Genomic DNA, 26,044 nt, shown 5'->3' on the forward strand with positions numbered 1-26,044 from the left:
ATTACTTCCAGTGCACACTAAACTTCAAATATATCAGGCGCTGTTCTTCTCCTACATTAACTATTGCAATTTGGTGTGGTTGACAACAACTAAAGGCAACCCTAAGAAGGTCTACATGTTGCAAAAGAAGATTGTGCGCATTATAGCTAACATTGACTACTTCTCTTCAACTGAACAGTATTTTGCTCAATACAATATAGTCCCGATACAAAACATTTATGAATTTCGTATGCTGCGCTCATTTTATTTATCATCACCCGCTTTCAGGCAGTTCATTACGTCTATCGCATCCTTACAACATTATCAAAGCAATGCCTCTACACGCAGCACTGATGTTTGGCTGATTCCACGCTTCCGCACCAATTACAAACTACAGTCTTTGAAACATAATCTTCCACAAATTCTCAATAAGTATAATGAATTTAGCAGCCCCAACCCCAACCGATTACGGCAGTATTTTTTATCCCATTAGATTTTAGTGGGTGATATTTCCTGCTATCCTGATTTTCAGAAGCCGTTATTTGTGAAAATGTACTTGTTTCCTGTATGTTTCCCTTTAGAAGCACTATTTGTATTGCATCTTTAAATGTTTTTTTTTTCTCTCGCATCTATTCTTTGAATGACGTCATTGCTGTTTTGTTGCAAACATGTATCTATTTTGTCCTATCATAGTTGATATTTTCACATGTACAAATCTGTACCATGAATTTTGTGCATTTTATTTTTCATTGTACTGTCCTATGCATGGTAGGCCACCATGCCCTGCCTTGTACATTCGGGCACCTGGGCCTTGTCAAGCTGACATGACAGCTTTTAGCCCAGGTGACCCTTCAGAAGCTTTCTGAAAAATAAATTGAATTGAATTGAATTGAATTGAACCACCATCCGCCCCCGGATACTCCGACACAGTAGTCGGGAATCTTAACCGCTGCACCACCGCGGCGAGTCAATACCGCCTTCAATCTGCGTTTTTCCTTTGTTAGGTTTTGGGAAAAGGCCTGCCAGCCAGCCTTTAACGCGGCCGCCCCAGTCTTCCAGGCCTACGTGCCGGTGGTGATCGCCTTCTTTTGGTAGAAAATGAAGTTTTTTCAATTAAATTGGGCAAAGGAAGGCGCCTTATACTTTTTGGTAGACACCCACACTTACATAAGTGAAGGTCACTTGAAGGTCTTAGTGCCACGCGAGGACCGCTCTACCTCGCACAGTGAAACAATTGTCGGGACCGATAGGTGGTGAAGGGTAGCTGTTCCTGGCCCTACGGGGCTGCAACGGTAGGTCATACGCTGCTTGCGGCATCCTTCGTTGCACCCGCCACCGCTTAAGTGGTGGACGACAGCTATTGCGGCGCGGACAACGACTGCTGCGGCGCGCGTCTTTCTCTCCCTTTTTTTATTTCTTCTCTACTTTCTCTCTTCTGTCCGCACGAGGCAGCGGAGGTGGCTCAGCTACAGAGCCAGTAGCAGGCCTGTGCATTTTCTTTTCCTTCTTCCTACAGCCACAACGCTTCAAGTGTAAATTGATTTATACGGAAAGGAACTGCATCTGTCACGGTCACTTGAACTTCCGAGGCTTATGCGACGACTAGTTTACCCATAGTGCAGCGAAGCTTTCGTTTAGCGTTGGCCCACACGTCTTCTCGGTGATGTTGACTCAGAACAAGTCACGACGGCGCCCCACCACGCCTCGTCCCGCCCGCATCACTTGGGAGCATCCAATGAACGGACTCACCAGCGAGCCCCGATGACGTCATCGGGGAGGTTTGCGCGCAGCGATCTGTCTACCTAATCGATTGTAAGTGGTTGCTAGAAGCACTTTTAATTCTTTTGTAAATAGGCTCCACGCAAAAGCTCTTAAATCTGATTAGAATACTGAAAATGAGCACCTCTGTGGATTTCCTGGATTAGAATATTACAGCAAGTATATGTGAGTATTAAAGGGGACACACCGCGGCATACACGCAAGGTGAAGCTCTAGCAACCCTACCCAGCAATGCAAAGCAACGCTACCTTAAGTTACAGAGGCAAACAACGAGAAAGGTGTGCATACGTACGTAACAGCAGGCATGGCTCTAGTGCATGCTAATTGGCAGGTGCGCATAGCTGGGCACTGCGAGTAGTGTGCTAGAATACCCGGCTGGTTGTACGGCGCCACGAGATCACGTAACATGTCAGGAGCTGCCAACTCAAACAGATACTTTAAAGTTGGAAGAGATGGCAGGTGAACCTACGAGGAGGGAATCCTGAGTCAGACACGCTACTCAGGCCACGAAGGCACATTCACGACTTGGTTAAGCAGGCTTTTATAATGTCGGGTAGTCTTACACAATGCTTTACATAATGTGCAAGTGTGATCTAGTGTCACCGCACTACACATACTCTGCAGTTGAATAGATTCCCAACAGGACGAAGATATAGAGCGTCGGAAATGTGGGTCATTTCAAATGACATCTTAGTTCCGGAGGCATTTCGGAGGTAGCCGACTAGCCTAACGAGGAGCTCAAACCTGACATCCTTAATTTCATATGTAGCGCAAGAGGGTCATCATACATCCCCCACTCCCTTCGATAGCATTCCATGTGACACTAGCGTCAACACAGCACGCTATCAAAAGTGACTGCCCAACTTGGCAGCTCCTGACAATCCAGCCGTGGCATAAGGTCTCACCAAGCGCCGCCCTGGTGGCTCAGTAATTAGGGTCCTTAACTGATGAAACTAAAGTCATGGTCCAAACGTGGCCATGGCGGCCGCTTTTCGATGGAAGGCAAAAAGCAAGGCGCCCATGTACTGTGCGATGTCAGCACAGGTTAAAAAAAAACCTAGATGGTCAAATTTTCCGGAGCCCTAAACAACAGTGTCCCTCGTAATCAGATTTGGTTTTGGAAGTTAAACCATTTCAATCAAACCAAACATGCAGTCTTCTGCTGTAACACAAACCGCCATCCAATCACTGCCCGGCAAAGTCACCTGCCTCCATGTGGGCAAAGTAGCATGCCCACGTGGAGAGCTGGGCAGACACAAGCACCAGCAAAATGTCGGTGTAGGATCTTAGTGCCAATTCAATTAAAAACAAACAAAAAATGGCATCACCATGCACACCCAACCACACTGCCCAATGAATGTCGCACTCTGCTCGTTCAGTGCACCGTCACAAATGAGCATCGCGGAGCATATAAAGAGCCAAAGGTAACAAGCCACCTACAATTAAAATATCCCGGCTTGAAGAAACTGCTTCCCTGCAGCTCATGACATTCGACAAATGATGTGCAAATGATGAACCTTAGTGTGCGTGGGAAACCTTTAGTAAAACAGCTTGTATTACAGGCACAGCTGATACAAATAATCAATAGCAAGTGAACCCTCCAACAGGCAATCACTACTAAGGTGCTCGTAATAACTGATCACAAGTTTCCCATTAAGTAGGGAGTTTGACATCTGAAACCTTAGCACTTTAGATTATAATGTCAAAAGTGATGTCAAAGGCCAGAAGCTGAAAATTTCCAATCTTGAGATTATAGGGAAAAAAGATATCTTTTGTCTCACTTCATACAATATCCTAGCAACATGAATACCCTGCATGTGTGACACATGTAAGTGTGTGAACAATGGAGGCTAGCAATGTTCTCATATTTCATTGGAAGCAAGTGCTAAATAACTACAGCCTCCTTTCCTTTTCAGTAAGACACAACCCAATAAGAAGAATGTAAGTGTCCCTGATTCATTAATTCCACAGTAGCACAGTCTTAAACAACTAGGCTCAAGCAGTGAAGAGACAAAATTTGCAGACATTGTACAGAACCTGCCATTGCTTCAACTGTGCTGAGTAAACAAACTGGATGAAGTCCAAACTTATTTATCACCGCTTATTCCAAATATCCGTGACCACTTCTTGCATGTCACACAACCATAAACACTTCTAGCTATGAACAATTCATCAAGTTGAACATGCACTAACTGTTTCATCAACACAATTCTTTTGACCATTCATGCAAGTGACATCCACTTCTGTAATGAGCTAGCCCACAGAATAAAACATAATTAACATTTCCCATGTGTTATTTTCTTCCTTTCATCTCTGCAACACACAATTCATGCTGAAACACCATACTGAACCCATCAATCAAGTTATCAAAAGTGCCTCATGCCAAAGTAAAATTAAGTAGAAATCATTTTAAACACTAGCCTTTGGCTATCCTAGTATATACAGTAAAATCTCGTTAATGCTACCCAGTAAATTCAAAAATTCGAATAACTCGAACTAGAAGCACAGTCCCAGCTGATGCCACTGTAAGTCAACAGCGTTGGGCACTCGTCAGTTTGGACATCGGCGGACTTGCATTGGTTAATTAGGAGTGCAGATCACATCGAGGTACGACCTGCGAATGCAATGGCTGCCCAAATAGACCTCCTTGAACCAGAATAGCTGAAAACAGTGATGCCTGTGCACCCCAGGCATACACTATGCCAGGCTATGGGACGCGTGACAACGTCTGGAGGCCCGTCAATGCCGACATGTAGCCCAGCAGCATAGTTTCAGTCTCACTTGTCTTAGACTGATGCCATCCTGCCACTGCCATCGGGAATGCCCACCAGCCAGCACGGACACTGCTCTGCATATCACCAGTCTAATGGCAATTTTCACTGGTAAATCGGAGCTGCGAGCCCTAGCCGACCTAAAGCTCTACAGAGCGAATCAGCCTTGGTCAACCAGCAGAATGTATAGAGCGCATGGCAAAAGTAATGCTGAACTGGTTCCGAAAATTGAAGTCGCATCCCAGCACCAAAATTTCTGCCATTGATAAATAGGCAGGAGTGCAGCCCTCTGCAACTTGCTTTCACACTATTTTAATGCTGGAGACATTTTCTGACAGACGCAGTTTGACATATTCACAATATTCGTGCAAAAAAACAGTGATGCCCAGTGTACTCTGGCGATATCGCTGAAACGGTCAAAAACAGTCAAAAGAATCCAACAGCCTCTGGAAGTGACCATATCAGCGACTACAACTTCCGGCGAGATCCGATTCTGGTTGAAGGATCGAGCTAGAGCACCCCGAGTTGCTCCAGACGACCAGCGGAATACGCACAACCTATCTTGGTCGACCAACGGAATTCGAAATCATCATCCCAAAGCAAGAAAACGCGCTCCAGAGCGATCAGTGGAAATCGCCATTAATTTGTGGTGGCATCACATCATTCTGACACCACCTACGCATATTCCTCCTTCTTACATCCATGATATGCTTCCTCCGCGCTTCGAATACACTGCCCCATCAAATTTTGAAGATATACGTACACATAATTCAGATGCACCACAGGTGCTTCATCGCACATCGTGTGTAGCCGCCGAGGCCGGGATTCGATCCCATGTACTTCGGCACAGCAGTCGAGCGCCTTAACCATTACGTTCCCAATAATGTGTACAAAGCAAAACACTTGGCAGAACTGAAAAATATTGTCACTGTCGCATAGTTTTCATCTGAAATGTGTAGGCGTCCATATTACCAGTGTTCATTAGATCAAACTACTGTTCTGCAAACGGTTTTCGGCAGTTTCTTTCAAAGATTCGATCATTCGGACTTTCGGATAATTCGAACATTTTTCCTGCTCCCTTGAAGGCCGAATTAACAAGATTTTACTGTATATATATATATATAAGCACAGCAGATTGTAAACAAGTTAAAAAGGATTTGAACAGCAAGGTATATTTATGAGATTTTAGCAGAGAGCACCTGCAAGTAGAAGAAAAAGGCACATTAACTTTTTACAACAATTATGAGCCACAAACATTGTACTGCATAAAACGGCTACAATGCTTATGAAATCTAACAGGATCATACACTTAAACTCAATACTACCGACAACTGCAGCATAGTTCCTTGCTTAAAGCAATATCAGCACTACACTAGCAGTGTTTTACACTTTCAAAACATAGTGCAATAGCAATAACATTGCTCACTAAAAAATTGGTGCAGGAATGCCTGAATGTGACTGTTATGTAATTTTAAGGAATGCTTTTACCATTTCAACAAAAGCCTTAACTCTTTCGGGACTCTTTTCAAATTTTAAAGTTTGAAAAGGCGCATAATTTGATCGTGCATTTTTGCACGAAATCGGGACCGCGGTCCTGAAAGAGTTAATCAAGACTGGTCACAATTAGGACAACATTTTTCTCCTTCGCGAGTACAGCTTAAATGAGGAATGCCATCTCTCGCAACAAAATCGATTTAAAATGTTTAACTGACGGACTGGTTATCAATAACCAATGCACACCATTGTGCTACCGCATGAGACTTTGTAAATGTAAACACTGTGGCCAGAAAACTTGTGCAAAACCACAAAATAAGCATGCATTTACATTACAAAAAATACATACTGACGTCTATGTTTAGAAAATGACATATGACCCCAAATTCTCATGCAATGCTCTACTGATAATAAAGCAACGCCGTAAGCAACGGCAAAGACCCTTAACGCCTCCAAAGTTTGATTAACAGCACAATACCCAGATGATCAGCTAATGTTTTATGTATTTGAAAGAAAAGAAAACAACCAGTAGGTAACACAGAGATGGCATGACATCAACTTTCAGCAGCACAATATATTGTTTAAACTCAAGCATGACGAGAGCTTTTAATTATATACAAGTGTCCATAAAATTCAAAAAGGCAAAATCAGGTGAAGCTCGGCCAAGTCTCTGCAACATTCAGATCTCTCCCTTCAACACAACGCAGTGCACCATTCCTCACAAGAATAGTTGGAAGCGAGGCTGCTTTTCGTAACCACAACTCAAAAACCACCTCATGCATACCCCGTGCAATGTTTATGATGAACTGTCTATTTACATTTGTAATATATATATACACAAAAAAAAAAGATATGGCTGCTACTATTTCTTTCGAAATTTTCGCTGGGGAGCCAGTTTCTGTGCCGTGCAGTCGATGGGCAAGTGGATCGCCTCCCACAGAGCCTTGGCCTGAGCTGCGTTTCCCATCGCGGAGGCCAGTTCTTCTTCCGATGCCTTGAACATGTCCGCCAGGCTCGTGAACTTACGCATCAGTAAGGTGTAGTTTTTCAGGTTCACCCCAGGCAGGTAAAGAAGAAAATCCTGCAGCCAAAGGCCAATCAATGCAGGAGAACTTCAGAATTTGAAATGCTTCAGGACTTGAAGAAATAGCATACAGCATAGCAGTAGCCACGTTTCACATAAACTGCGAGATGTCTCTGGAAACTGCCAGAGCACAAGCTCAGATTAGTAGAAAAAAAAACAAAGACCACTAACTGAGAAAAAAAGTGAGCATGAAGTACAGCTGAAATGAATAATTCTTCCTTATACTAATGGCGTCCGGTATAATATTGTTAGGTAAATAAAAACAAAATGTTACAATCCGAATTATGCCGAGAATATTTACACAATGCAATATTCTGCAGAGAGCTTGGCCCACAGTGATTAAACGGGCTTCAAACGACATGTAGTGAAAAGCTGGAGGCCAAAATGTGACTTGAACAACCTGGGTTTGTTTCGATGGCGGATTTCTTACAATTTCCACCGCAATTATGATACCGAAACGCTGTGTAGCTGTCTTTGGCACGAACGCGCACTGCGTGCATGAATGCGCACATCGCATGCTCTTCAGACTACAGAATGCATAGGGTAAAACAGATTTGAGTGCATGCGGGATGTTCACGTTCGTTCGGAGTGCTTTAAAGTCATTACAGAGACGTTCGCATCCCTCACAATATGACACATATAACGCATAAATACTTGGTAAGCGTTCTACAAACAGCAGAAAGCCACCGAAATTCCAGAACTACAGACATGGAGGATCCAACTGGGCCCCTTCCTATGTCATTTTTGAAGCCATAGATTTACTACGCAAGATAAAGCCAAGGTCACCATGTGCTTCCGATGACCTTCAAACAGCTTCGAGGTCAAGTTGGAAATTAAGCCACAACCACTTTGGGTAGCTATGTTCCCACCAAAGATCAAGGGTCAAGGTCAAGGTCAAAGGTCAACTGATGTGGGAGGTAGCTCAAACTGTGAGCAGCTGCGTGGCGGGCCACATGATCGCTGACGTCAATCTCAAGTATATGCACGGCCGGAGCTATTGCTTGATACTAGGTTTAACCGAAGCCAAACCACAGCCAATATTTTGCTCTTAGTAATAGCCCCCGTTTTTTCTAGTTTCAGTTGGAGAAACTACGATTTTAGCGAGCAATTCCTGAAGCACTAGCTTCAATTATGAATGCCATATTTTGTGTCCCGCCGCAAAGGTGCAGTGGTGAGGGCGCTCAACTGGCTGTGGCAGCCGCTTCTCGATGGGGGCAAAAAGAAAGCCGTCAATGTGCTGTGTGATGCCAGTGCACGTTAAAGAAGCCCAGTTCATCGAAATTACCGGAGCTCTCCACTACGACATCCTTCATAGCCTGAGTCGCTTTGGGACGTTAAACCCCATAAACCAAACCAAGCCAGCCATATTTTCTTTCTAGTTCCCTCTCTCATTCCTTCTTATGTGCTACTAGAAAACAGTCCTTTTAATGAATAGAAAATTTTGTTGCAGTTAGCCTATAAATACTAAACAATGTGTGCTTGAAGCAAAGGAATTAGTATTAGCATTAATAAGATGCCTGGCTACTGTGCCGGAGTTCCCGGTTTCAATTCTGACTGCCGGCAGCTGCGTTTCGATGGAGGTGAAACAAAGAGGCGCATGTGCGCTGTGCGATGTAAGCTCGCGTTAAAGATCCCCAAGTGGTCGAAATTACACCGGAGCCCTCCACTACGGCTCCTTTCTCTCTTTCCAATTTCACTCCCACCTTCCCTCTAATGAGGGACACTTAAGCTCAGCCTTTAACGGGATGATATGACAGCACTGGCTACCACGAACATATAAAGCTTCACTTTGACCAAGCCATACGAGTGTGCCAGCGTGGCCAAGGTGTAGCGTGAATGCAAAGGTCCTGGCAGTCTCGCTCTGATATCACCCTCCTATGTAAAAGGCGAGGCCCGAGCTGGCAGCTCCTGCCAGGCGTAACATTAGGCAACTTCTAGTTAGTGCTCTGCAATGTCAGTTGCCAGCTACTGACTGCCAGTGCCATGCTTGTGATCTTTCGCTCGCAATGCCGACGATGCCTAGATTTTCTAGTGAATGGGGCCTTTAACACTGCCGTGTTAAAAAGTAATTTGCTAGTCAGTGCACGCTCATGTGCCTTTCTTGCCCTACTGTCGCAATTTGAGTTGTTCTCTCCAAAGATCGACTGTGTTCTTGCTGCAAGCACAGGTGCACACGAATGAGCTACCTGTGGGGCAGGGTTGTACTTGTCGCTTGACTTGCCACTGTCCTGCATCTCCTTTTCAGTCACTGCTTGAGCCTCTGCCACAGATGGTTCTTCCTTGCCATGCTGGTAAGTATAGAACAGGGAAAGAAAGCAAAAACATTACTGAACCTCATTTTCCTGCCAATTACAAGTAGTAATGAGATGAGTTGGTAATACCTAGAGGCAAAGAATCACCAAACAGGAGAAAGTCTTTAAGCCTCTCTCAAGACCTCCAAAAATTTGTTGCTATCTATTGCATTTACACAAGGCTGCAATCAATTAGGCAGCAATTAAAGTGAGGACAGCAGAGAGAGCTATGGAACAGAAAATGGTAGGTATAAAGTTAAGACACAGGAAGCATGCAAAGTGGGTCAGAGAAATAACTCAAGTTACTGACATTCTCATGCAAAACGAGAAGAAATAGGCATGGGCAGGGCATGCAGTGCAAAGAGAAGGTAACCGATGGTCAATAAGGGTAACAAATTGGATTCCAAGGGAATGCAAGTATAGCAGGGGTAACAGAAAGCTAGTTGGTCAGACAAGATTAGGAAGTTTGCAGTCATCAAATGGACACAGCTGGCACAAGATGGGGTTAATTAGAGTAATATGGAAGAGGTCTTTGCACTGCAGTGGCTGTTTTTTGGATGTTGATAATGACGATACAAAACTCCAAGGGTGCACATAGCCTCCCAAGCGCAGAGAATGCGTAGGCATGCCAAATCTTGGGGGTGGCCTACCTAAATTTTGAAACATCACTGAATTGGTCGTACTCAAATTAGGCCAGACACCATTTTTGGTCAAATTTGCATTAAGTCAAACTTGGGGGTCCAGGGGGCCAAAATTTGGGGTGGCCCACCTAAACTTGGAAGTCACCACAGAGTTGACCATACTCAAACTCGGTCGGACACAAATTATTTGCCATCCTCAAATTAGGTTAATATTGGTGAAACTCCGAATTCAATCTTCGAGGGCCCAGGGAGCCAAATTTCTGGGGCAGCCCACCCAAGCTTGAAGGTCGCCGCTGAATTGACTATACTCGATTAGGGTGAACACCAAATTTGGCCAAACCAAATTTCAGGGTCCAGAGGGCCAATTTTGGGGAGTGCGGACAGACACTTTTTGTAAATACTTTCTGCAGACACTTCTGCGGATGTGTTTTAAAAGCAACACTCCGAAAACCAAAGGGAGACCTCTGGTGGCTGCTGCTATGCCGTGAAGAGAGCTACGATCTCCTCATAAAAAAAATTAAAAATATGTCTCTACCGGGAATCGAACTTCTATCCCTCGGATCCCCAGCCGAGCACTTTAACCAACTGAGCCCCGCCAAGGATCGTGAATAGCACATCTTAATTCTGCTTCTCTAGCATGAGGATGATAGTAGTGATGATGATAGGCTAGTCAGCGGCACATTTCGGGCGAGCATTTACTCAGCATTGGACACAATTGGATTAAATTACATTAGATTGGATTGGACTGAACTGGTTTGGATTGAATTGGACACGATTGGATTGAATTGGACACGAATGAATTGAATTGGACACGATTGAATTGAATTGGACCCGAGTGGATTGAATTAGACACGACTGTATTGAATTGAACACGACTGGATTGAATTGGACACGACTGGATTGAATTGGACACGACTGGATTGAAGTGGACACGACTGGATTCAAGTGGACACGACTGGATTCAAGTGGACACGACTGGATTCAAGTGGACACGACTGGATTCAAGTGGACACGACTGGATTCAAGTGGACACGACTGGATTCAAGTGGACACGACTGGATTTAATTGGACACGACTGGATTGAATTTGACACGACTGGATTGAATTGGGCAGGATTGGATTGAATTGGACAGGACAGGACTGGACTGGATTGCATTTGAATGGAATGAACTGTAGTTGATTGCACTGGATAGAATTACACTAAATTGGTTTGGTTTGGATTATATTAGACTGGATTGGATTGGATTACACTGAATTAGATAGGATTAGATTGGATTGGAAAAGAGTAGGCAGTCCAGCGCCAGGCACACATGCTTCCGCTACGTATATCCTGGCCTAGCTGAGCTAAGCCACCGCCAATTTCAAGCGTAAACATAGCTTTCTAGCTTCCGCTAGCCCTTGGTTTAACCAGGGCTAAACTACAACTATATTTTTTTGCACTATGAGCCTATCAATGCACGAGCACTGTTAAACTCTTCAAAATTGGCAGCGAGTTCTGGGTCAACAAAGGCAGTGACGTAGCTGCATAGATGGCTAAACACGATATCGCTCAGTTGGCTCATTTAATGAATCAAGTGACATATCTGCCTTTCGCACGAGGTAAGTCTCATCAAATGAGCAAGGAATACCTTTTCTTTTCACGATTCCACGATTTCAAGATGCACTTTGACTTTGCAACAAAAAAGGAGGATGAGCATACCGATGACAGGTGGCAACGATAGTTCCACCTATCAAGACTTTCACACATCAACTGGTACCTGTGACCAAACCTCTAACTCAGATCGGTCTTTCCACCCACCAGTAAAGGCACTTGATAAACGCTGTTGCATTAATATGGCCAACTCCCTGTAATTAAGACGAGCTTGAAAGGACCAGTAAACCTGCTCATCTTATCAGAAGTTTATGTTAACTGAAGGCCCCCTAAAAAACGATAAGCGAGCATACTAGGTGTGCCCAAATATATGCTACATTAAAACAATATTTAAACAAAATAGACTTTCACAGAGAAAATAATTACCAAATAAGAAACAGTTTCACATGCACAAAGTGGGCAAAATGGCACGATCTAGTTTTCTCCTTTCACAGTCCTTTTTCTCTGTGTTCCCACACTGGCTGTTTTTGTTTCTTTTTTGTGGCTTTTATGATTTTGCTTTTTATCCAGCTCAGAGCACTTCAAAGGTAGCTAATGTGTTTCCCTTATCTCGCTTCATCTGCGGCATAGCTGCTCCACGAGCAGGCCACATCACGCACTTTTCTGTACCCCACAGGCAACGTGCATAGCATTAATTATCTGGCCATCTATGCACCGCGAAAACACATGTTGCGATGCCAAACGAGTTGAAAAATGAGGCCCCAGAGTCCTTAAAGGAACCAAGAAATGACTGCCAATGCTACTGGTAAAGGTTACTGGTAAAGGTTACTAGTAAAGGTTACTAGTAAAGGTTACTGGCTGTTCAATGTATAGAGTGAATGCTTTTGAGCTTTTGTCAAAAGTATATCATGTTGAAACTGAGCAAGCAAGTTATTCTATTTCAAAAACAGTGCTTTTTAAAATTTGCAGGCCAAGTGGTCAGAGTGTAGTGGTAATTTTTTGGACTCTGCTCCATCCAAGGTATAGGTCACAAGCACAGTGATGTTATGATGAGTGACAGGCTACTGACAGCTACCATTCGCTGCACCCACAATGGCTGCAATGTCACAGACACACTTCTGCTAGCTGCGAAAGTAGTCTGCCCATGCACTGCATGAATCCTTCCAGCATGCACGAATGAGGTCAATGACCTCGCACACGTGGTTTCAACTAACTGCTGCTGAATCTTCTCCGTACGTGGAGGGAAGAGAGTGAAAATGCAAAAAAGAATATTAATAGTATCCTTACCTTCAGTATGTCAAATATTTCTGCCGTTGCATATGGGCTCTGGCACCACAATATACGTAGGCGAGGGAAATGCATAGTCAGGAGGATCAGCTTGGACACGAAACTCTGCGACGTCGTCTCCGACGAAGGCAAGTGTTTTCCCTGCAATTACGAGACACTGTGGGTCAACTTTACCTTTCCATACCGAAGTGCATACATATAAAATAATTAGACTTTCAAAGCAAGAAATGTCTTCGAGTTCGTCTCTCACACAGCTGATCTGCACATGTGCATATCTCATCCTTTTCCCTTTCCCACATGCCAGTGGCTAACAATGAACAACCTGCTTCTACAATGTATGTGGAGTTCAGGCTAGGAAAAGGTGCACAGTGCACACATACATTTGCACTTCACAGGCGCTATTGACCTCTCACGAAAGCACCAATCTCCACCTCTACTGGTCATGCACGTTTGTTTTCTATCGGTTCTCTCGGGGCGGAGCATATTTTGCGCAGTCATCACAGTGCATCATATTTCGTGAAAAAGGCCCATTATGCGAAGTTCGAATCAATCAGAGTTTTCTTCAAGGCTGTACCAAAGCACCAATAAGTGCATTTCCTGCCAAATTGAACAGTACTGCATGGCAGATTAAGATGAAAGTATTAGGCCACTGGATGTGGATCTGAAAAAGGATTGCAGAGACCTCTGTTCTTTGCAAACCCTTTGTGTGCACTCCTTTTTCAGTCAAAGCTTTAAAGCTAATGAAGCTATAAACACTCAAATATGCAAGTGTGGAACAGGACAAAATAATAATAAACTCAGGACAGCGGCACTTGCAGAACAAACAACTACTAGTGTCAGGACAAAACAAAGTCCCGCATGCTTTCCAAGTTACTAGGTCTGGCAGCAGACGTATATTCACTTCTCTGAACAAAATTCGTTATCAATTAACACGAAGAAATAGGATCAACAAATTGGGCTCAATAGTTGTGCCTTGACTTTTGCTAACAGCTATACATGTTCCTATCCTCAATAATCAACAACGCATCACCATCGTGACAACGTACACAGAAAGCTTGAGGAAAACGGTACTGACCCGGAGAGCACAGTAAATCACTGTAGGAATCCTCCTTGGAATTTCACATTACCTAACTGCAATCAAGCAGCTCCTTTCCAAGGCACGCTAGTGGCAAACGACCAGAATAAGAGAGTAATTATGCAATGGCATCCACCCAAGCGCAGCCATAAGGCTACAAGGAGGCTTTTTCTTTGTAGCCATATGGCTGCGCTTGGGTGGATGCCATTGGGTAATTACTCCATTGTAAGAAACCTACTCCGCCTTGGGGGATTCCCCTGAATATTCGATCAGCATGAGACAAGAGTTTCAAAGCTTGAAACCTGATCTACAATTTGACATGCGCGGACCTCACACCCTTGAGGCACTCTGCTTTGCGTCTCGCCACCAATCTTCTCAACCGACTGTTTAGTCAAAACATTTCGCCGTAAACTCCACTGAACTAAAGAACAACCCATCCTGCTGTTATATGTTATGCCTAGGGTTGGCCCTTCTTATGAAGTTGCAGTAGTGCCTTTATCACAGTACAATCGAGTCCACTTATAACGATACCGGTTTTAACAATACATCGGTTACAGCAATGAAAAGCTGCTGCACCATCCACTTTTGTATGCTTTCTATGGTAAAATAACCCCCTTACTACAATGCCCCCATGCCTCATTATCGGTTATAACAATTAAGTCTGGCTCCTGAGTGCTCATGCCAAAAGGTAGTGAAATGCGAAATCCTTGAAAATGAAAAAAAAGAAAGAAATTCCAGCTGCTGCACTCTCCCCACCGCGCGCTCATACAATAGAACTTGTTTTCTGGCCTTCTCCGCATTGCCTGCCTCGCGCGCCTTTCTCCCGCTACCCTTCCACCCCTCCGAACACAAATCGGCTGCGCCCATAGCTCTAGGCCGCGCCACCCTCCGAAACACAAATGGACTTCGCAAATGCGCTGACAGCTATGCCGACAGCTCTGATCTGCCCGCTCGCCCATCATTCTGAAGGCAGTTCTGCTGGTTCTGCCAACGGATTTGGTTGTTTGTGCAAGTTGATTGCGTCGAGGTCGTTCCTGGCCACGTGGTTTCTCCGTCTCGTTTGAATCGCCACCGAAACGGAAGATGGCTGATCCGCCCGCTGATTATCGGATGACGTTGCCGGCGAAAGGAAAGCGCACGCAACTTTGAGCAAGTTTAGCTCCCATACCTGAAGGCAAAACGGCTGATTCTGGCTGAATTCAATTAGCAGCACCGGGCGCTTGTAGTACCGGCACATCGCCTTCGCTTGATTGTAGAGGCGTCCGCTGTTCAAAGAACCAATGAGGTCGTTAAGGCTCTTGCGCTCAACGCAGATCTCCGGGGTCAGTATGTAGTCACCAACCTGGAAACCAAAAGCAAGACAAAAGTGAACGTTGATACCAAAAAAGTTCTGCACTCGAAATACAATTTGGTGTATCGCATAGCTTTTAGTTCCATTGAGTATCTAATGGCTATTTTGTCTAAATAGTCTATTGCTTCAGGCTAAATACAGTTGGCGACCGATTTTTCGGATGCCCGATTTTTCCAACCTGCTTGACACTCTACCAAGGCACTGTCACATGCTCCATAGAGTCAATGTATAACACCGACCAATATTTCGAACGTCTTTTTCTCGTTCGATTTTCAGGACTTTTTCTCTAAATTGCAGGTCAAACACTATGAAAAATTGCCACAACATCACTGTCATTTCGTTTCTTCACAACCTCGAACCCGCGTTGCATGGCCGTCACATGGCACAGCAAGCAGTAGCCAGTAGCTTTTGCCTGGTTTGGGTTTCACACACTCCACTACATGACACATTCGCTAACAACACCATGTACCAAACTGGTTTTGAGTCTAGTAGCTACGTCCGCTTAGTTCCCAAGATTCAGTGCATACAAGGAACTCGAGGAGAGTGCCTATAATATAATGGCCAGTTTATTCTAGGCACTATACCCCGAGGAAGAGAGAGAGAGAAGACAGGAGCATCAGAGGAGGATGGCCTGTGAAAGCTGCGCGTATGACATGACGCAGCAAACTGTTGCTGATGTAGATGCGACTGCATCTATACTGCATCCTTCTTTAGCGAGTGCCCAGTGTTGCTAAGCCAACAATAACACTGGCTAAATTTGGTGCTGTACACTTGCAATCGGCCGTTACCACATAAATTGAAGTTTAGGCGCAGTTTGGTGCAGCAGGTCAGATTGACCATTTAGCATATAGAATTTCCACCCCTATATGCTAAATACCACTGCTTCTGTTTCAATTTTTAAGCTGCAAATAATACTGACACAGACTATTTCCATTTGGTGTTGGTTGGTTTCGTTTATAGTGTTTAACGTCCCGAAGTGACTCAGACTATGAAACATCGTAGTGGAAGGATTTGCATAATTTCAACCATGCAAGGTCCTTTAATGTGCACCGATGGTGGGGTCTTATCAATAATTAAATGACAAATCAGCACAAATCAATCCAAATAGCAAATTAGCATAGTCGTGCCTGAAATGTACATACCTCTATGGTGACTGGTTGGACACTGATGCCTCTCCTGTGAATAAGCGAAGGTAGTTCGCTTCGGAATTCTCTCAAATCCACAATGACCTACAGGGGGAAACAGAGGAAGCCTCAGACATATGTGCCCATAAATGTGCTCAATAAGACACATAAGCAGAGATTTACAAATATATCGAACTTGAAGAGTGATCTTGCCACAGAAAAGGACTGAACATAATTGAGTACTACATAAGAAGAAAATCACAGTATTCCTTTGAATGAGCCTAATCTGTACAACAGACTTAACGAAGGACAGAATGTGCTCTTTCGAGTGGAAGCGATGCTCGTGCTTGAAAAGAATTGAAGTGGGTAAAGGGATGAGGTTTGACCTATTACAGAGCCAACCTACTTGCAGGGTCTAAGGTAGTTTCAGCTAAGCTGCAAACAGTATGCACCCCCCCGCATTATTTAATTTTTGCCAGGATGCGTGGAACTCAAAATAACGGCTTGAGAGGCTAGTTGGTGCATCATCGTATTCAGATATGTGGCGCAAACAAAGACAAACACAGGAGAAGATCCACAACACACGCGCACACTACCAACTGTAAGAAGAACCGGAAAACACTTCCTCTTCTACACTCAGGCACGTCTCAACTTCTTCTTCTTCTCATCTCCCTCTTCTTTGCCAAGGGGAAAATGTCACACTCTTCCTCGCACACCATAACCTTGTCCAAACATGGCGGTGACCAATCTCTTCTTTCTTTTCTTCTATTCTTTCTCTTCTTTACCAAGGGGAAATTGACACTTTCTTCCTCTCAGCCCAAAAAACATCAACCAAACATGACAGTCACAAATTCTATACTGTCTTGTAAATCCACACCACTGCATTGCCCAGTAACTCCTACCACACTGGACAGGTAAATATCACCACATAGTCACAAATCATACACTAAAAACACCACCACACAAATACAGCAAATACAGTAGGACATGTCCATCTACACACCATAACTTAAGTAGTCCCTATCTATTGAGAAACTATATCTTGCCAACATCGGGCCTCAAGCTGTTATTCTTGGCCTAAAGTTGTTATTCTTGGACTCATCTTACGTTTTTGAGGCCATGGGAGTTTGCAGGATTTTTTCCCCCTTAAGTACATGGGCCTCGTGGCTTCTTAGATGTTGGCAAGATATAGTTTCTCAATAGATAGGGACTACTTAAGTTATGGTGTGTAGATGGACATGTCCTACTGTATTTGCTGTATTTGTGTGGTGGTGTTTTTAGTGTATGATTTGTGACTATGTGGTGATATTTACCTGTCCAGTGTGGTAGGAGTTACTGGGCAATGCAGTGGTGTGGATTTACAAGACAGTATAGAATTTGTGACTGTCATGTTTGGTTGATGTTTTTTGGGCTGAGAGGAAGAAAGTGTCAATTTCCCCTTGGTAAAGAAGAGAAAGAATAGAAGAAAAGAAAGAAGAGATTGGTCACCGCCATGTTTGGACAAGGTTATGGTGTGCGAGGAAGAGTGTGACATTTTCCCCTTGGCAAAGAAGAGGGAGATGAGAAGAAGAAGAAGTTGAGACGTGCCTGAGTGTAGAAGAGGAAGTGTTTTCCGGTTCTTCTTACAGTTGGTAGCGTGCGCGTGTGTTGTGGATCTTCTCCTGTGTTTGTCTTTGTTTGCGCCACATATCTGAATGCGTGGAACTCCATTGCTCAAAAAACAGCAATCTTTAATTTGTAAACAAGTCGGTTCCAGTGATGAAAATTTTTAAAATGCTAGATGCCTAACTGTAGGACCACTGCTTTGCTATGTTCCATGAAAGTCAGCAGGGCCACAAACGAGTGAGAAAAGTGGGAAGATGTGCCATTTTATCACTTTCGATCTTTGTTTGGCTCTCACAGCTGACCTTGCAACTGAATTGTTATGCAGGTGTTGCTTTAGCTGTGTGAACAATGTGATCTTATCCCCTGGGTAAGAGCATAAGAGTGCACTGTAGATTAACATCTTCCTTTTAATGCAACTGCGTTAAAGGCCCCATTGTAGGAAGACAGAGACCTGTTCCCTACAAAAATCAAACCTTCCTGCACTCTTCGATCCCATATCGGACACTAGCCCTAGACCTTGCAGACCTGTTCATAAGGCTTAGTTAAAGCGGGACTTTAGAGCTATCATGGGTGATGTTTCACAAAATGTAGCAGCTTACAAATGCACGCATGAGTACAGTGTGTGAGATAATGAATAATCACGGTATGTGTGACATAGCAGGTGGTCAAACTAAAAGATTACTGATTTACAGCAAATTGCATGTATGTGAACATGGATCCCCAAGGGGAGTCGCAGATTGGAGCCAATAACGCTGTCGCATCATGTGTCCCCTTATGCGTCCTCCAACTTATGTATCACCCAATTTTTAAGGCGAAAGCCTTTAATGGCTCATGCTGTCGTGGACAAAATGTGTCCCGCTTTTGTGGCGGCTCTGATTGGCCGAGGCGGGATGACGTCATGGAGGTCTCGACCAATCACAGAGCCCCACCACAGTATGCGTGAATGCGTGCCTTATATGGCCATATGACAATCAATGATCAATTAGTAGTTAATAATCAAGTAATTAATTCCTAATTGATACCTAATCAATAATTTATTGTTTACTAACTACTGACTAATTAATAAATGACAAATTAATTCATTAAGTATTTAGTCATTAGTGCCAGTTGCGTAGCAGAATGTGGCACTCAGGCTTTCACCTTTCACTACTTTAGTCGCTAAAGTCTCTCATAATTTTTCTTTTTCAGGTTAGCCAGGACGGGAAAATGTCACCGTATATTAGCAGCCAGAACTTTTGCACTGCAAATCCGAAAGTGACGGGGGAGGGGGGGTGTCTTCATTCTGAATGGTGGAGATAAAAGGAGGTACAGGAAGCTGAACAATAAGCACGATGCTCATTAACGTGTGAACTTGTCATGAACTAGCAGATAGCACACAAGCGATCATAAGCTCACCATATTGCAAACCCAGAAATGCAGTGAAATGAAGGGTGATACTACTGTATACCATATGAGCTTCTTTTTGTAATTATCTAACTGCAAAGGTAAAAAACAGCCATGCTAACAAACAGCCATGCTAAATTTCAAGATGAACAATCTTTCATCACTTTGCCTATTACAGCAAAAGCTCATCAATTCAAAATTCACGGGACTGGGAAAGACGTTCGAATTATTAGATGTTTGAATTATCGAATGGCTTCGAAAAAATTGAACAGAGCCATTTGCATTATGGTAAATTTGCCGTATTCCCTTGTGTAATGACCCCCTCGAAAAATGAACCCACCCACCCTTTTGCCACTGAGAATTTAAAAAAAGAAAAAAAAAGAAAAGGTGTTAGTCACTGTAACCTTCCATTCCGCGCCGTCGCCATTGCATTCCACTGTGCATTTCTTGGCATTGCACCCAGATTCTCGGCAGTGATAGCCTCACGTGTGTTTACCTTTTGACTTTAGCTCTAGCAGGAAGGAAGAGGGGAAAGGGGGGAGCAGCTTAGCAGAGTTCCAGCAGTCATCCGGTGGTTGTTCACTTTATGATGTCCATTTGAGCAGGCGCGTGACATGCAAACGCCTTTTGAAGGGATCAATGCTAAAAGCCGGCGTCATGGTCTTGGCTGACAGTGTGCTTTAATTGTTTGATAGATAGAAGGATGAACATCTGTCTAAAAAAAAAGTTTTTCCCATGAAATGATTTGGTTTTTGATTTCGAGGGCTCATCTGACGTTATAGCTTTCCATGGGCATTCCGTGCCGACATATTTCCGAGTTAACGGGGGTCGAATAAACGAGTTTTTTAGTTGCATGTTTTGCAGGTTGTGCGGAAGAAAAAGAAATGCCGCCGCGGCTGCCGACCCTTACCTTCCAGCCAGCGGCCGCCGTGCCGATCATGGTGTCATTTAGGCTCTACCCAGTGTTTTATGGTTTTACCTGGTTTTATCTTTGTCCCCGTTTTGGAAGCACGCAGCCTTGTAACTATACCGCCCTATTGCAGCGCGTTTGTTTGGCCATTTGCTGCAGGCCGCCCAGCAGCGAAGTAGCGCAGTTTGAATTGTCCTTAGCAGAAGTGACTCGCGTTCGAATTAATGAGCTTTTTTATACAACACAACCTCTATGGAGCTCGGCTGGAGCAAGTAGTGTAGTTCAAATTATCCAACAATTCGAATCATCCAGGTTCAAATTGATGAGCTTTCCAGTCCACTTCTCGTGACTATCAATTCATTGTTATGCTAATGCATGCTCACCAACATCACATGTTTAATGATGTGATCCTGCTTCTTCACGTAGAGCTCGGGCTAGGACTGCAACCATGCTGCAAATCCAGCTCAGGATCAAAAGCAATCAATTGATGTTCAACCCCTATTACCATCCCAATCTAAAGGTGGTGTCCACACAGGAGACAAAACAATTCTTCCTACTCCTTACTACCCATTCCTGCACAACCACAATTCCACAAACAGTTCATTACAGGGATAGAGAAGACATGGAAAGGTCTATATATGCACACCATAACTGCTCAGCTGATAAGATGATCCCACGGCTGCTCCAATTTACAAGCACCAAGTAAGAAATGCAAGCCTCCTGGGAGAAAGAATAGCCTACCCTGCGAGACGCTGACACGGCAGGAACTGCACCACCCGCCTTCCGTGAGCTCGCTGGCTCATTTGACTTCCCAAGGTCATCCACAAGGTCAGGATGGTACTCTCCTTTTCCATCTTGCTCTTCCGGTATCACCATAATCTGATGGAGTAAGATAAGGCCCCACTCCTGAACCACTGCTGCGCTTACAGGATAGTTCCACTCTATCCTGCAGCTGTTGGAAACAAGCCCAAAGGACTAGTGGCACTTGAGTGTGGAAAAATTAGCTTGGTTCAACTCAGCCTAAACAGATTAGGACATGCAAAAGCACTGTTTGGCATGGTTCGGCCCGGTTTTTCTTGACAGTTTAGCATTGAGAGACTGGCACAGAATCTGGCAAAGCATTAAACATCTTTAGTAGGTTTGGGTTTGGGGGAAAGGAAACGCACACTATCTGTCTCACTTCTTGGTGGACACCTCCAGTCACGATTATTGGCACAGATTTGAAGGTGCATGAACTCAAGTGTTTGAATCCCTGTCGTAAACTAGCCTTCAACGTGACCAGGAGCTAGATGCTAAATGGGGAGTGAAATGGTACAACGCCACCATTAACGCTGCACAAAGACTGGTTGCATCACAATTTCAAAACAGAAACCCGTGATGTCTTGTCATGTGTCACACAAGGGCTAGACGCTTCTGCTAGGTTCTGAACATCCGGGCTAGTGCTTTCAAACTAAAAGCAGCGCCAAAAGCGAACCCAGGTCAGGTGATCCCGTCAGGATGCACCACATCTGTAGGTGATCCAGTACAGTGCATCAAGTAAGGTGAAATTTGCATAACGAAACAAATATAAAAGTACAAGACAATACAAAATTAATGCAACTTTCACCTGATAGGATGTAGAAAAATGGAAAAGCCTCAAATGAAAAAGCATCATCTTATAAGCACATTCTGCTTCAGCAGTTCACTTCACTGGACCATCTGAGCGGCTTTCAATTTTTTACACTTTCCAACGCTGCACAGTTGTCTTCTGTGACCTTTATAATTAACTCCAATGAAATACTACAACATACAATTCCGTACCTTGCCCTAAGAAGTTGAGCTGACTTAGCCTTTACTCAGTTGTGCATTAACAACAGTAATAACAGCAACTATTTAACATTTTTCTTCAAACGGCTTCATGTAAAATATTTCCTAGGCATAATATCAACTAGATTTCCTCTTCTAAAACCATCCTTTGCTCCTGTTAAACCAAAAAGAAACTCACTGCATGATACCCAACACCCAAAGTCTAGCAACTCACACTTTTTTCTTTGATGAGATACTCAAAGGCATCCTTCTCTCGACGAAGGGCAGTGAGGTAGCGCTGTTCATCAATGGAGTCTTCATACATGAGAAAATACACACGCAGCACTTCCTTTGCTCTGGTAGCCTGATACATCTGCAATATATGGAGTCAGAAAGGGCACAAGATGCATGGAACAGGACCGCAAACATTTTTAACTCTTCAGAATGCGCTGCACATTTATGTGTTGGTAACTGCACACATTACTCCTACTGCAGAAAGGAGCTTAATCAGTGGAAACATGCAAATTGGTAGAGCAGAAAAGATATGGTTAGGTTTAGTTTATGGAGTTTTAATGTCCCTAAGCCCCAAAAGCTTTCAGGAATTGTAAACGTCAACTCCGGATAATCTCAATCACCTGGGGTTCTTAAACATGCACTGACATTATACAGTACAGGGGCGCTTCCTCGCGTCTTGCCTCTATCGCAACGCCGCCGCAGCCAGGATCAAGCCCGGCTCTCCCGGCTAAGAAGTCGAGCACCTTAACCATCAAATTTAACCATTAAGGTAGGGCACTGCAGCTTGTCTCAGGTAAGCAAGTTCGATAATGGTTTTATATAAGCGAGAGCAATGCAGCTTCAGTGAATGTCCGTCTTTTTCTATACAAGAGTAGGAAACACATACTAATGCCACTGCTGCTTCGTTTGATTTGAATTCCTTTGCTCACGTTGCAAGCATTCTTTCTCAGTATTTTGTCACTTTTTGCAGTTTTCTTTATTTCCGATAAGTATTAAATTTTTTAAGAGTGTCCTCCATAACTCTCCTTTAACTGTTGACCAAACTGCGCATTTGTTGTCCCCAGCTTGCAGCCATGTTCAAGCTTCACTGTAGTACTCAACTAAAAAGTGAGTGCAACTTTTCCACAATGAATGGTTTACATTTCTTTCTTTTATTTTATAAACAATATTTATAGCCTCAGGGTATCAGTGGGTTATGTAATGAAGGACAATGAAATGATTAAATTAACAGGAAGAGGTTTGCTGTTTTTATGAAGTCCAGATGTGAGCGATGATGCCCCTGCGTTCCGGCAATATATGCAGCAGGGTTCCGAGTTGAAAGAACCGCTACCGTCAGGTGCCTAAATCTTGTCAGACTCGATGCAAGGCACAGTTTCAAAGAAAAAGTGCTCTAGTATTCTAGTATTCCACTTCTTCCATGCATCTGTACTTTTTTTGTGGCAATGGACTTAACGGGCAGCCTCACTAGTCAGTTGCTACCATGCGACTATACAGTCGACATATTGAATTCATTTAATGACTTATACTTGTGGGTTTTTTTTTCCTCAACCAAAAACAACATATGGTGAGAGATGCAGGTGTCCACATGGTACCATAACCCCCAGGGACCTAATGAAAGAGTCAGTGGGAGACCAAGTCATCAAGCCCCAGCGTGAATGACCAGTGTAGCCTCGTTGACTGAACTAGGGAGATGACTTGGGTTGAGAGCCAACCTGAAGCGAATATTTCACGCCTGCTCTAAATAAAACTTACCACGCGTCAGCTCACCTCAATTTCTCTGACAGTGGAAATGTTGACATCGTAGAGGATGATGTACTTTGGCTCGACAGAGTGAAGAAGCTGCTGGAACGCAAACTCTGCAGACTTCAATGGGTGGAACACAGCATTAGGAAAGTCGGCAGGCAATTCCGGGCCCTCTGTCTCCGTCTCGGTCATGTCGGACCCTTCCTTCAACAGACGAAAGAGCGGAAAAGTCAATTCTTGCACTGTTCTGGAATCACTATGCTTTAACACAGCATTAACTAAATTAAGAAGCACATATCATTGCCATGATTTCCTTTGTATATACTAGCGTGTGTTTGGTGACAAAAGCTAACTTGGATTCATAAACTGCTATTAACGATATAAAAAAAAAACTTCCAATGTGACTGCTTTAGGTCTGTGTTAAAGCATACTTAGAATTGAGTCAGCTCGCTGGCTCAGCACTCTAAAGGTCCTATATTAATAGCATATGTAAACTATCACACTGTAATCCCTTGCAAGGTCAAAGTGATGTGTACTAAATAAAAATGTATGCATGAACTCTTTTAAAGACAGTGCAAGAGAGCTGATGCAAGTGCCAACGGCAGTGAATGTTCCAGAAATCTTTGAAACCTGTGTCAGTTTAACGCTCAAAAGCCTGCTAAAAATACCAGTGAAAAACAGAGGCACAGTAAAATTAGCAGGCTGGCAGCCAAATCCACAAGAGTACATATTATGCCAATTTTATGCATTGTGCTTAACCACACCGATCTTAACCTTTAGTAACGTGAGACCATTAATTATATAAACCTGAATAGTCAATAATATACTGCACCAAAGTTTACGCCACACGTGGCCTCTAGTGGACAACAGTATTGTGCAGTGTATGCATCCTGAAGGATAAATTCAGCTTGTCAGGTAATACCATTTCTGAATCCTGATTTCCTTTCTTCTTCTGGTCGCCCCGACTTTGGGCCGAGTTCTTGGTCTTCCTCCTCTTCTTGTCTGGCCTCTGGTCATCGTCTTCGGTGGTCGCCAGGGAAGGAAGCTGTAAGCCATCTTTCTCTCCAATCGCTTTGCGGTAAAGGTTGTAGAGAACAGCATCGGCCCCACAGCACAGGTACTGAGAAGAAAATAGAACAGCCACGTCAGAGCAAGGTGTTGGCTTGGTGATCAGCCTACCACCTCCGATTCTGCCGTGAGCTTCTGTAGGGAGAGGGTGGATGGAAACCTACTGCAGTAGTGGTGTTGGGTGAAAGGTGGAGACATTTTGGAGTGTGGTGTTGAGTAAAGAGTGTTGACGAAGGAAGGTGGTAAAAAACTTAAAGGTGGGAGATGCAATTTTAAGAGTGTGTGCTTTTGAGGAGATGCCGTCTGGATGTTCGAAATGTGCTTGACCACTAGGGGCTTCACGCACATACCACACACACACATGAGCGCGCACACACGCCACTGCTTTTCTACTGAAAGAACGCTATGCTGCTAACACAGTAACAGACAGATGCGCGTGATTCACATGTACGTCAACTTATCTGCGAAGTTCTAGAGCTCACAAAATATTTTCACAACCTCATCACACATCGATAGAATGCCAGTTCCTGGTTACAAAAAAGCCACTCTTACTGAAAACAGAGCTGTTATAAGATAGTAAAGAGGAAGAACAGAAATACAGGTAGTGCCGCCACAGCCGAAACGGCCGAGGCTCGCAACTACAAATCACGTGATGCACAAGGGATCTCGGAGGCTGACAAATGCCAATTAAGTTGACCGTTTGAATGCGGTAGTCGGTTTCGTCTCGAATATGATAACGTCCTTTTATCACACGTAAACGACGACGAAAAGATGAAAAGACAACTTAAATGTTGCAAGGCAAATATAAAGATACGTATACTCATTTCGTCCGGTTGTTGGTAGATGCCACTAGTCTCTCAGCTAACACGGCACTACAGGCGTCCGCTTCAGTTTCGATTATGTTCCGGCTCAGGCACTTCGTGCGTGCTCGGATAGTTTGGTTTAGGCCTGAGGCGCCTGAAATACGAGCTCGGAGCAGCAGATGCACCTACCCTAAAGTGCGTATCGAATGAAGATCGTGACTCGGCACGTACCTGCGAAATATTCTCCGCTTCCCACGCACCAGCA

General features: G+C 43.9%; 1 protein-coding gene across 2 annotated transcripts in view; it reads right to left on the reverse strand.

Annotated features, from left to right (window-relative positions):
• Positions 1-5,257: 5,257 nt before the first annotated feature.
• The window catches only part of mei-9 (DNA repair endonuclease XPF mei-9), a 38,501-nt gene continuing 17,714 nt past the window's right edge, over positions 5,258-26,044 (reverse strand). The window contains exons 13-21 of one of the 2 annotated variants that reach the window (XM_084576725.1): positions 24,831-25,028; positions 23,933-24,112; positions 22,386-22,523; positions 21,107-21,244; positions 16,486-16,572; positions 15,161-15,334; positions 12,918-13,058; positions 9,294-9,395; positions 5,258-7,104 (exon numbers count right to left, since the gene is read on the reverse strand). In XM_084576725.1, the coding sequence (XP_084432851.1) occupies positions 6,886-7,104; positions 9,294-9,395; positions 12,918-13,058; positions 15,161-15,334; positions 16,486-16,572; positions 21,107-21,244; positions 22,386-22,523; positions 23,933-24,112; positions 24,831-25,028 (1,377 nt within the window). In that variant the 3' untranslated portion in view covers positions 5,258-6,885. The remainder of the gene's footprint in view (positions 7,105-9,293; positions 9,396-12,917; positions 13,059-15,160; positions 15,335-16,485; positions 16,573-21,106; positions 21,245-22,385; positions 22,524-23,932; positions 24,113-24,830; positions 25,029-26,044) is intronic. The other variant, XM_084576726.1, reaches the window with a different exon arrangement.

The sequence above is a fragment of the Amblyomma maculatum genome, chromosome 8, assembly GCF_055883805.1.
Source record: "Amblyomma maculatum isolate TAMU_Amacu chromosome 8, ASM5588380v1, whole genome shotgun sequence".
NCBI lineage: Eukaryota > Metazoa > Arthropoda > Arachnida > Ixodida > Ixodidae > Amblyomma > Amblyomma maculatum.